The 12,541-nt window shown below is 40.3% G+C and overlaps 1 protein-coding gene across 4 annotated transcripts in view; it reads left to right on the top strand.

The window, feature by feature from the left end:
* The window catches only part of unc5b (unc-5 netrin receptor B), a 151,904-nt gene extending 143,413 nt beyond the window's left edge, over positions 1-8,491 (top strand). For 3 of the 4 annotated variants that reach the window (XM_074646497.1, XM_074646494.1, XM_074646495.1), the window contains 9 exons: positions 28-222; positions 636-1,004; positions 1,133-1,220; positions 1,605-1,779; positions 1,866-2,105; positions 2,937-3,086; positions 4,217-4,381; positions 4,630-4,808; positions 5,725-8,491. In XM_074646497.1, the coding sequence (XP_074502598.1) occupies positions 28-222; positions 636-1,004; positions 1,133-1,220; positions 1,605-1,779; positions 1,866-2,105; positions 2,937-3,086; positions 4,217-4,381; positions 4,630-4,808; positions 5,725-5,890 (1,727 nt within the window). In that variant the 3' untranslated portion in view covers positions 5,891-8,491. The remainder of the gene's footprint in view (positions 1-27; positions 223-635; positions 1,005-1,132; positions 1,221-1,604; positions 1,780-1,865; positions 2,106-2,936; positions 3,087-4,216; positions 4,382-4,629; positions 4,809-5,724) is intronic. The other variant, XM_074646496.1, reaches the window with a different exon arrangement.
* The last annotated feature ends 4,050 nt before the right edge of the window (positions 8,492-12,541 follow it).

Genomic DNA, 12,541 nt, shown 5'->3' with positions numbered 1-12,541 from the left:
CCATCTGCCTTTCTCTCCCTCTTTCAGCGCTGGCCCCAGGTATGGGTGTTGCTGTCTATGCTGGTCTGGTGGGGGCCCTGCTGCTGTGTGTGATACTGGTGTTGTGCGTGGGAGTGCTCACATATCGCCGCAGATGCCGCCATCTCCATGGAGACATCACCGATTCTTCGTCTGCTCTCACTGCCACCTTCCACCCTGGCAACTACAAGCCTCCCAGACAGGGTAGGTTCACACACACACACACACACACACACACACACTAACTCACACATACGCCATTCAGTACACATTCACACACAATTTCCCTTTTTATCATGTCTGTTTGTTTTCACAACTTTTCTTGTTCTTTTCTTCATAGAAGCACGTGTTCACAATCCATTTCATTATCCACACTGCTATTTATATCATCCCATAAATTATTACCATTATCTCCTCTCGCTTAGTCAATTCTCCGTTCTTTACCGCCTTACATTTTCTACATTTTAAGCATTTGTCATGGTATCCCTTCTCTTGTCCCTGCCATCAAATATTAATTAGCAGCATTAATCCATTTCACTTGCGTCACTTTTAGCACTCTCAGCCGTGCCTGTGTCATTTCTGGTTTCCAGCTCCTCTCTTCTCTCATCTATCCACAGATAACCCTCACCCTCTGCATCCCTCAGCTCCTCCAGATCTGACAGCCACAGCGGGGCATTTCCGAGGGCCGCTCTTCTCCCTGCAGCAGGGGGTCAACGACAGCCCCCACAAAATCCCCATGACCACTTCTCCCTTGCTGGACCCATTGCCAAGTCTCAAAATCAAGGTGTATAACGCCTCCACTCTCTCCTCCCTGGAGCTCCCCGTGGACATGGGCTTAGGTGACGGGGAGATCCTCAGCCTGAAGTCGGTGGGTACTATGGGTAGAGAACGAGATTACCACAGCCACACGATTTCCAGAGAGCCGGGGCTGAGCACCAGCGCCACCCTGGGTAATCTGGGAGGACGCCTTACTATCCCCAACACAGGTAATACTATATATTGCAGCTGTCTTTTCACATGCAAATGAAACCAGAATTCATATGCACCCTGTGACAACCAATGATTCAGTTAATCACCCATAAGACAAGATAATTCATTACACCTTCTCCCTTAGGCGTGAGTCTGCTGGTCCCCCCTGGCACAATCCCCCAAGGGAAGTTCTACGAGATGTACCTCATTATCAACAAGTGGGACAAAACGACGTGAGTGCCCTTCATCTTCATTCCTCTCTTTCACTCATCTCCTCCGCAACCACGAGGCAGAACAGACCTTATTCTCACCTCAATCAGAAATTTCCCCATGCACGACTCGCCTACTGCGAACCACTTGAAGTTTGTTTGAAAAGTTCTATCCCTTTTTCTGAGGATAAAAATGTATCAACTTGTCTCAACTTCTACACTGAAATTGGAGTGGTTTCATTTCTTGCCAATTTTCTGGAGGTTTGACATTCAGTTTGCTTCAAATACGTCAATAACAGCGTGTTACAAAACCATGTCGTGGCCATGATGTTCTTTTATAAATGAAATGTGATGTTTTGGCAACTGTTGATAACTACCCGGTGTTCTCCGTCTGTGTGACATTTCCAGGCTACCATCTGAGGGCAGTCAGACTGTACTAAGTCCTGTGGTGAGCTGTGGCCCATCCGGTATGCTGCTGAATCGTCCTGTGGTTCTCACTTTACCCCACTGTGCCCAGCTAGACACACCTACACCTGACTGGACCCTTACACTCAAGACACAGACGCACCAGGGGGCGTGGGAGGTGAGGCAGCCTCTGACTGGTACCAAATAATGGATGTCTCATTCGGCAAAGTGGCATCATTGAAACCTACGTCAATGTGTTTGCAGGAGGTGCTGACAGTAGGAGAGGAGACATTGTCGTCTCCGTGCTACTTGCAGCTGGAGGAGGAGTGTTGTCATGTTCTCATGGAGCAGCTGGGAACATACGGCATGGTGGGCCAATCATGCCCTCCACAGCCTGCCTGCAAACGCCTGCAGTTGGCACTGTTCGCCCCTCGAGCCCCCTGCCTCTCCCTGGACTACAGCCTCCGGATCTACTGCATTCACGACACTCCACATGCACTCAAGGTGCCGCTTGCGTGTTTTTCACCTTCTTTACCGTTTACTTAAATTCTTCTTGCCTTTCTGTTTCTTGATTACTTTGATGTGTCAATCAATCTGGCAATACTATACTTATAGTGTGAGTTTTAAAGAGGACCTATTATGCTTTTGTGCTTTTTCCTTTTTTTTATGTGTTATATTGTTTTTTGTGTCTGTAAAATATCTGCAAAGTTACAAAACCCAAAGTCCACGCCAAAGGGAGTTACACTCCCCCACACAAACACTGCTCCTGAACTGCCTGAAACGCCTTGATTGAAGTCATGGCTTTTCTTCCGTAACGTGGTGATGTCACCAAGTAACACATTTTCATATTACATGCCTAGTTGCTAGAACTTATAACACACTATTCGCAAAAAACTTTGGTATCATGTTGAATCTCCCTCACCCACTAGAAACAACGACTGAAAATAGCACAGCATGATACAACCCCCCAAGTAAACAGCAAGTGAGCACTCCATCCAGAGAAAGTTGGATTCGCTGACGTTAGATATTTTCCCACTCTTAGTCCCTTTTGTATAAAGTGTTCACACACCAGCCGGGTTAGTAAACATGAGCGTGCTGTGTGCAGTTTACTGGCATCACATTACATGATTTCTGGCTGCTAAAGTTCAAACAGCTTTCAAACTGTTAGCTCGCGTACATTTCTATTTGGAGACACCAACTTAGAGAATGCACCGCACATTTTTAATTAAGCATTTCTGAAAGCATGGTTTGAAATGTGTTAGAATGATAAACCTATAATGAAATTGAGTTCATCAATGTGTCCCCTAAGCCCTTCCTCTCTGTGCCTCTGTGCAGGAGGTGCTGGATTTGGAGAGGAGTCTGGGTGGAGTTTTGCTGGAGGATCCCAAGCCTCTGCTCTTCAAAGACAGCTATCACAATCTGCGCCTGTCCATCCACGACATTCCTCACACTCACTGGAGAAGCAAACTACTGGCAAAGTATCAGGTGAGATACTCAGAGTACAGCAGATAACAGATAACAGCCTGTTGATATGCGTAGTGCCTATAGATGTGGACGTGTTCAAGCCTACAGAGCACAAATCAGCAGCAGCTTGAATGATGTAGATCCATAAAACTATTGATAAATTAGTCAGTGTTCAAGCCTAATAGGCAATGACAAATTCTTTATTTCACTTCAGTAGAACGGCTATTTTCTCAGAAAATAGAGCTAATGGACTATTCACTTCTGTTGTAAACATCCAAACCCTCGGCTGCATTCTCTTGGCGGCTGCACCGAGATTGCAGTCAGAACCCTCTCTGAATAAAAAACAAGAAATCTGATAGTGGTTCTAATTTATGAACAGTGCGCTGAGGAAATAAATTGTCCTCTGACACACGGAGACCCAGTTGGTGGAAACACCCAATATCAAAATAAAGCATATTGCACTCTCCTCAAATGGAAACCGTGTTCTAGATCCTTCCTGATTGTGCTGCTCAGGACAAAGCCACTTTAATCACAGTGTAGAGACCGTGATTTTTCAGCTTTCCTAAGTTCCTAACTTGGCTGTCAATTGATTCAAATATTTAATTGCAATTAATCGCACATTTTTTATCTGTTCAAATTGTACCTTAAAGGGAGATTTGTCAAGTATTTAATACTCTTATCAACATGGGAGTGGGCAAATATGCTGCTTTATGCAAATGTATGTATATATTTATTATTGTAATCAACTAACAACACAAAACAATGACAATATTGTCTAGAAACCCTCACAGGCACTGCATTTAGCATAAAGTAATATGCTCAAATCATAACATGGCAAACTCAACAGCTGTCAGTGTGTCAGTGTGCTGACTTGACTATGACTTGCCCCAAACTGCATGTGATTATCATAAAGTGGGCATGTCTGTAAAGGGGAGACTCGTGGGTACCCATAGAACCCATTTTCATTCACATATCTTGAGATCAGAGGTCAAGGGACCCATTTGAAAATGGCTAGTATGATATGGTTGGTACTAATGGATTCCTTAGGTTTTCTAGTTTCATATGATGCCAGTAGTGGCATTAAAACGAATTTGCGTTATTATCGCATTAACTTTGACAGCCCTATCCCTAACATTTCTCTTTGTTAACAGGAGATCCCGTTCTATCACATCTGGAGCGGCAGTCAGAGACCTCTGCACTGCACCTTCAGCCTGGAGAGAGGGAGCCTGGCTGTGTCACAGCTCACTTGTAAGATCTGTGTCCGACAAGTGGAAGGGGAGGGACAGATATTCCAGCTGCACACGGATATCCAGGAGGTAATGGTGTCAACTTAAATAATGCAAACGCAGGAGCGAACTATGTTTGCATTTCGACCCGGGGCCCTTTCCTGCGTGTCATTCCTCTTGTCTTCTCATTCTCCCGCTGCTCTAATAATGGCAATAAAAGCCCTAAAAACAATCTTTAGAAATGCAAACGCAGATAAAATTGTAATGAAAGCCACACAGTTATGCCCAAAAAATACAGATGTTGGTCTCAATGTTTCCCACCTTCTCTGTCAATCCAGACTCTGCCCCCGCACTCGCCCCTCCCCTCAGGAGGCACCTGCCTGCCTTCCTCTCAAGTGGGACCCTATGCCTTTCGCTTGCCTGACTCCATCCGCCAGAAGATCTGTGCCAGTTTGGATGCACCCAGTGCTCGAGGATGTGACTGGAGACTCCTGGCACGCAGTCTGGGCTTTGACAGGTCAGATATGCCTCACATGTTCATGGGTGAAAGGCAGCTTGGTCACGCACGAGTCCAGTGTTGATACTCAGGTTTCTAGTTCCTACTGTCAAGTGATAACTCAGAGTTGTGTCTAAGGTGACATGAAGGTATTCACTGTCTGAGGTTGGATTTATGGGGTTATGATTTTTTAATTAAAATGTAGACAGACAACTGTGAACATTGTGTCATATCTAGGTCGTACTGATTAGAACCTGGAAAACCTGACTTGAATATTAAAGCCGGGGTAGGCAGTATATTTTTGGCGTCATTGGGACGTGACGGCTAATGTTAGCAGAAGGCTGAACTATTAGCAACATCTTCTCTCCATCTCTGAGATGTGTTGCCGATATTGTAGCTTGCTAAAATTGAAAATCGAATCACAGTATATCATCTCAGAGGGATTTACAGGCTCACACATTTGCAAAGAAAACAGGACGGTATCTCATAGAATTGCAGCTATTTAACAGCGTTGGGATAAATGAATGCCTAGTACTCGTACAGGTTGCTGTATGAAGCGTGGGCATTTGCCCATGCTTGTCTGGTGGGAGGGCTTAGACAGAGAGAGGAGAGCTGTAGGACGATGCATTTTTTTTTTTTGCCTTTTCCAGAACTGCCTACCCTGGGGTACCACTTGAATTAAAATATGCTGAACGGTTATTATGGAATTTTTGAATAATAAAATAATTCAGAAGCTATTTCATCTTGCCAACTAGCTAATCCTGCTTTGTGAAATATGGTACTGTAGTTACTTGTGTATCATTATTTGACTGTCAAAATAAAGTGGTGCCAGCAGTGTTTGCAACATACAGTATTAATGACTTAGAAATGTTGGTAATCAATAATGGAGTGTTTTATTTACTCTTCTTACAACTTGCGTTATCTTTCTTCCCCTCAGGTACTTGAACTACTTTGCAACAAAGCCCAGCCCCACAGGTGTTCTACTGGACTTATGGGAAGCTTGTCACCAAGCTGACGCAGACCTGGTCTCTCTGGCGACCGCGCTGGAAGAAATGGGCAAAAGTGAGGTGCTAGTTGTCATGACAACAGATGGGGATTGTTGATTGGTCAAGGAACGAGAAAGGAAGCAAGACTTTTTTTTTCACCACCGTGATGAAAATAAGAATACCTGCCTATGAATATGCACAAATCATAAGCCCACAGAGCATTTTGGTCCCTTCACATGCACTGTATTACCTCTGCCTCAACTTCTTCTTTCTCACTGACCCCTGATCAGCCACTGTAGCTACAAACCCACCATTACCCACTCCCATGATAACTGCTAATCTGATTCATCTTGAATTCTCCTAAGCAATGTTGCATCTGCAAGATGTGAATCCAATTTGAGGTTACAAAGGCGTAAAATGGATGTAAAGTCATCTGTCATATGTGGTGTTGACTGTCCTTCAAAGATTGAAAATGACACTATTCTTGTATATATGCTTTGGGACAAACAAAAAAAAAAGTCATATATTCAACACACTAAAGCACGCACAATAACACAACCAGACAAACGCTAACACGGGATTATCCATGTTTCAGTAGCAGCATGAAAGTGCATGATTTAACACCATCTCACCTCATGGCAGGGGCTTTTGTTTTCTCCATTGTCATTCTGTGTGTGCAGTGACTGACAGACAGCGCCGACCTGTCTAAAACCTCCTCAGGCTACAGACACACTCCAACACACACACACACACACACAGTAGCACGGGCAAACTGGTCATTAACCGGCTCTGAATCAGATAGGCTAGGGTGTCTAACTGCTTCGACAAATCACATGAGGTCCGAAGCCTCAAGGTTTGCAGGTTTGAGCATGTCGCTTTGGGATGGAAAAAAAAAAGCTGCCTCCTCTTCGTGGTAGGGGGGAGAATTGTGAAGATCGTTTAAGAATTGGCAGATAACAAAACCGACTGACTCTTTATATTGTACCAACAAATGCCTCAAAGCCTTGGCATATCATTCCTACACACAGGGGTGCTTCTCTTTCATCTCACCTCGCATTCCTCTATCGCTCTGCCACACTCCTCCGATCTGTGGAGTATACGCTGGAGGAGAGCTTTCTGGTCATCTAAAAGTTTCCTTTGGGGAACGCTCTTTAAGTTATTATCCATATTTGTGGATCGTTTGTTTTTTTTTCATTCTCATTGCTGTTATGATCATATAGAAGCTGTTTCTATCATCTGTGCTTGATTAGGCTGTTTTATTTTTGATTCTAGTAGAGCAGGCCAAATGGGAGAGTTAGGTTCACAGTGGATGTCTCAGTTGTGAATAACAAAATGTATTTTGTTATTTTTAAAACGGTGCATCTATTCAACATGTAATCCGTAAAAGATGATTAGAGGCGGTCAGATGTCCAGGTGAATTTACTGTATGCTGTATTCCATAGGCATTTTTGCTTTGCTGGACAGTTTCTATTGTTCAGAGATGAATATTACAGAATAGATTAGCCTTTCCTTGAATCAACTAGGCAGCACGGGACCATAAAATTTACCTCAACACTAACCGTATTTCAATCTATTCTCTGTCCACCACTTATCTATGTGTCCATCTGTCAATCTGTTGCCCCGTAACTCATTATATATCTCAATTTGATAACATATTGTTAACCGTTTCACTATGCCACCTGCTTTGTGGTCAGGGTCCTCAAGCTTTTTGCATTATCAATATTGTTCTGTCAGTTATTGTTAGACGGGAATTGAAATGCTTTCATCTTTGTCAGTACTTAAGTTCTGTGTGTTCTCGAGTCTTTTTCTCCCTCAAAGCAAAAAAAGTGTTTGTATCATTGAAAACCACAGAAACCAAAACACAGGCAGTATCCCCCCTCTACAGCAGTGAGTCATGTCACTGTTTTGTGTGAATGAACTGAAAACACAAGTGCGTATGTGTGAGTGCGAGTGAGCGGGTATGTGTGGGCAGGTGGGTGTGCACGTACAGTATGTGCACACGCTTCAGATCTGTCATTTCTCTTTGTAAGTGCTATGCAAGTACAAAAGAAAAGTGAAGCATTTTGACTTCTTTTGTTTCCTGGAAGAGTAATTCTATTTTTTCAGATCAGGGCATTGACAGGGTTTTGATTTTGTATCCTAAAGTGGTTTAAGAGTGGTTTAACATTTTTGGTTATGGTGGTATGTGTGGGAATTCTTCATCTGGATCGGAAGGATTGGATCACTGAACAAGGAAGCTACTATAGAAAAAAGCCCATGTGGGAAAACAAAGTATGGTGCAATGGCTACAAATCAAGTTGTGACTAATATCATGAACTCGTGCCCTGCAGGTCTTTGCCCGTGAGGAAATATCTGAACACGACCCGTTCAGAACTTTGGATCCCTGAACACTTCAGGGCTATTTTCTTTCCTCAAATCTTGTTACAGAGACTGGCTAGCTGTAGACTACAGTGTTTATTCGTCCATATTTCTTGAAAATCTGTTGGATCTTTGGCCATAGCTCTGGATAATTTATGCTGGAGCTGGACTGGATTCCTCCTTGCTCTCATCAAAGAGAAAGATTTAGCCTTTGTTCAAGAAGTCAGACATTTTTACAAAAAAACGAAATTCAGTGACATTATTTTATCTCTGTAAAGTATCAATTGTAAATAAACATCTAGCCTTCTTACCTGTAACTAAATATAATTTTTATGCAATAAATTATATTTCTTAGTTTAACAATAGTGTGTGCTTTGTTGTCATTTAATTAAAATGTGTTATTGCATAAACAGGGGCTGTGCGGTGGTGCACCGTCGCCTCACAGCAAGAGGGTCGCAGGTTCAACCACGGCTCGGGGCCCTTCTGTGTGGAGTTTGCATGTTCTCCCCGTGTTAATGTGGGTTTTCTCCGGGTTCTCCGGTTTCCTTCCACACTCAAAAGACATGTAGGTTAGGTTAATTGTTGACTCTAAATTGCCCGTAGGTGTGAATGTGAGCGTGAAGGCTTCTTTGGAGCACCTTGGCCGGCAAAATAACTTTTAAATGGCATCTGTGTTTTTATAATTTCCATCCATTTTTCATAGAAAATACAGAGCTTCTGAACCTGCTCCTCTTTCCCTCACACCTCATTGGAAAATTCCCTTTAGGTCCATTTAGCTTTGAAAGCTTTTAACTGGCAGGCTGTCCAGCCTTCAAATTAACAAGGTTTTAGAGACACTAATAGTGTCCTTTAAGGATTGACTCTGTGCGCTTAGATCGGGCAGTCTAACCTACGTTTTTGTTTTTTTTACGAGTGCAGGATGTGTGGGGATTTGTCAGATTAGACTCATCCATTGAGAACAAATATCCTAGTGAGTCATCTGTAGTGAGAGTGCACTGCAGTATGCTCTTAATGGCGCGCAACACTTTGCACCTGTTTCATTAGATGCACTGCTAATTGATTGAGCACAGTCATAATACAGTATAAAAGGTGACTACAGCTTCAACTCACCTCTACACAGGATGTTGTTACTTTTTAGGGAATACATTGGCAGTGAGAATAGTATTATTTTGAAGGCGTGTAAAAACTATTTTGATAACATTCTGCATGTGATGCCAGTACATGCACACACATACATGACTTACAGTTTTTACAACAGATATTCTTCTACTGCATTATGAAATGATAATAGTGATTTTTGAGTCCATCCTAAACAGAAATCAAAGTAAATGTCACCATATGCATTGAGACATACATCACAATGCTATGGAAGCCTTTCGTGAAAACACACATATCTAATCAAGGCTTAACATTATAACCTGCAGAGTAGTACATGGAGGATGTATTTGATTTTAGGCTCATAGAGGAAAGACAAGTTTAACATTTTGGAGTATATTATTTGTGCAGATTGTTCCTGAACAATTAGATCTGTTGTTGCCAGGGGGAAATAGCAGTTTAGCAGCCGTGAGCTGGATAACCTCCACGTTCAGACAGTGATTCATCTGGTAATGATTAGTTTAGTTCAGTGTTGTTCACTTATGTGTCACAGAAAGCCAAGTGTCTGCAGGTTTTGACTCAGTCAAAGACACAAAACCACCTGGTGTTTGATTGTAGATGACTTTTAGTCTTTTTTCTTCTTACAGGTAATGTAATTGTTTTCACAGTCCAGAGAGGTGCAATACCACTACTACTGCAATTGGATCAGCTGTCCTATGGTGCCCTCTATTGGTAGATATGGTGAGTAACCTATACTTCTCAACAAAGCCAGCACACACATTTATTTTCTTAATCTTTTTCTATTTATATATTACTATGTACTGTCACGCAAGAAAGGGTGGGTTGGGTATAATAAAGGGCAATATATATGTATATATATATAAAATATAATATATAATATATGAAATATAATATATGAAATATAATATATAAAATATAATATATATATATATATATATATATATATATATATATATATATTATATATATATATAAATAAAGCCAGTACACACAATTTAAACACACAATTTAAAAAAAACACTTTTATATTCCAGTGTGCCAAAATACACAATATGCAGCATGACTATTGTTAGTGCCACACAAAAAACAATATCAAGGTAAAATTGTTGGATGGTATACATTACCTATTAACAAACATACCGACATACTATACTATGACTTTTGTTATTTTTTCGACATACTAAACTATGACTTTTTTTCAAAAAAAATTTCTACATACTATACTATGCCTCTTTTCCGTGAAATTTTTTGACATACTATACTATGACTTTTTTCATTAAATTTTTCGACATACTATACTATGCCTTTTTTTCCGTGAAATTTTTCGACATACTATACTATGACTTTTTTCATAACATTTTGCGACATACTATACTATGACTTTTTTTCGTGAAATTTTTCGACATAATATACTATGACTTCTTTTTCAAAAAACTTTTTCGACATACTATATAAACTGACTTTTTCATAAAAATTTTCGACATGCTATATATACTGACTTTTTTACAAACTTTTTCGACATGCTATACATACTGACTTTTTCACAAACTTTTTCGACATGCTATATATACTGACTTTTTTCCGTGAAATTTTTCGACATATCGTGAGATTTTTCGACATTATATACTATGACTTTTTTCAACATACTATTGTATGACTTTTTTTCACCAAATTTTTCGACATACTATACTGACTTTTTTTCATTCAATTTTTCAACATACTATACTATGACTTTTTTTCACAAACTTTTTCGACATACTAGATATACTGACTTTTTCATGAAATTTTTTGACATGCTATACTATGTCTTTTTTCCAAAAACTTTTTCGATATACTATACTATGATTTTTTTCATTACTTTTTTTCAACACGCTATACTATGACTTTTTTCCAAAAACGTTTTTGATATGCTATACTATGATTTTTTCCAAAAACGTTTTTGATATGCTATACTATGATTTTTTCCAAAAACGTTTTTGATATGCTATACTATGATTTTTTCCACAAAATTTTTCGACATACTATATTATGACTTTTTTCACAAACTTTTTCGACATACTATACTATGACTTTTTCTTATTTTGTCGACATACTATACTACTACTTTTCAATTTTTTTTTGGCATACTATACTATGACTTTTTTTCGACACACTATACTATGATTTTTTTTTTCAACATACTATGTTACGTGCCAGTAAAGTCTAGGGATAAGGGAAGATACATAAGCCAATGTAGTCAGGCGTAAAATGGCCGTTTATTGTCAAGTGTACAATCAAATGAAGCAAAACGGGCTGCATACAATCACAAACAATGTCGCAGCAAACAAAAGTGAACACAAGTGTGTTGATGCATATATAAAAAGAGATCGGGCTTCAGATGGCGCCGAAATAAGGAAATACAACAAAACAGCTACAAACTAGAACCTAAAATTACAGCTGTGCTGGCAAAGAACTAGATATAAATAAGAAATATAACTTTATTTTAACTATTCTCAAGCTAATCAAATAAAACACACTAAAGGCAGCCACCCCTTTACCTAGTGTTTCTAAACAGAGGAAAATGATCGACCAAAAAAGCACAATAAAATGTGTTCTAAATTAAACTAATCCCTAGCCGAGTCCCAACCAAATAACAAATGATTCTATACTTATTAACTAATAACACACAAGGTACACAATACAATCAAGTTAGTTAGTTAATTTTTCACAGAATCACACTAGAATGAAGAAGCAACGAGGAAGACTGATCAATGGGAATCACAGCCTCCGTGCCGTTGAACTCTGGGCCTCTTTTATCCATTTCAAATCGTTTCCGTCCGGCCACAGAGTGGTGGACAGCAGCGGTGACGTCACACGGGGGAGGCAAACGCTGCAGGGACGCCGCACCAATCATCATCCTGGAAATCCCAGCAAGGCGGATCAGCCCCAGCAGCTTGGAGACCTGCAAATCTATTCAAAGATACTGGAGAGCTAGTCATGTCAGGTCAATTTTATTTGTATAGCCCAAAATCACAAATCACAAATTTGCCTCAGGGGGCTTTACAATCTGTACAGGATACGACACCCTCTGTCGTTTACAGTACGACCCTCTCATCGGATTACCACACTAATAAGTCATTAAGACTTTGAAAATCTCAGAACCCTTAACACTATACTGTGAATCTTTTTTTTTTTTTCGACATACTTTACTATGACTTTTTTTCAACATACTGTACTTTTACTATTTTTTTGACATACTATACTATGGCTTTTTATTTTTTGACATGCTATAATGACTTTTTTTTACATACTGTA

This window comes from Sebastes fasciatus, chromosome 9 (assembly GCF_043250625.1).
Source record: "Sebastes fasciatus isolate fSebFas1 chromosome 9, fSebFas1.pri, whole genome shotgun sequence".
NCBI lineage: Eukaryota > Metazoa > Chordata > Actinopteri > Perciformes > Sebastidae > Sebastes > Sebastes fasciatus.
Note: the sequence above shows the minus strand (reverse complement) of the source record. Positions and strands in the feature narration are given on the sequence as shown.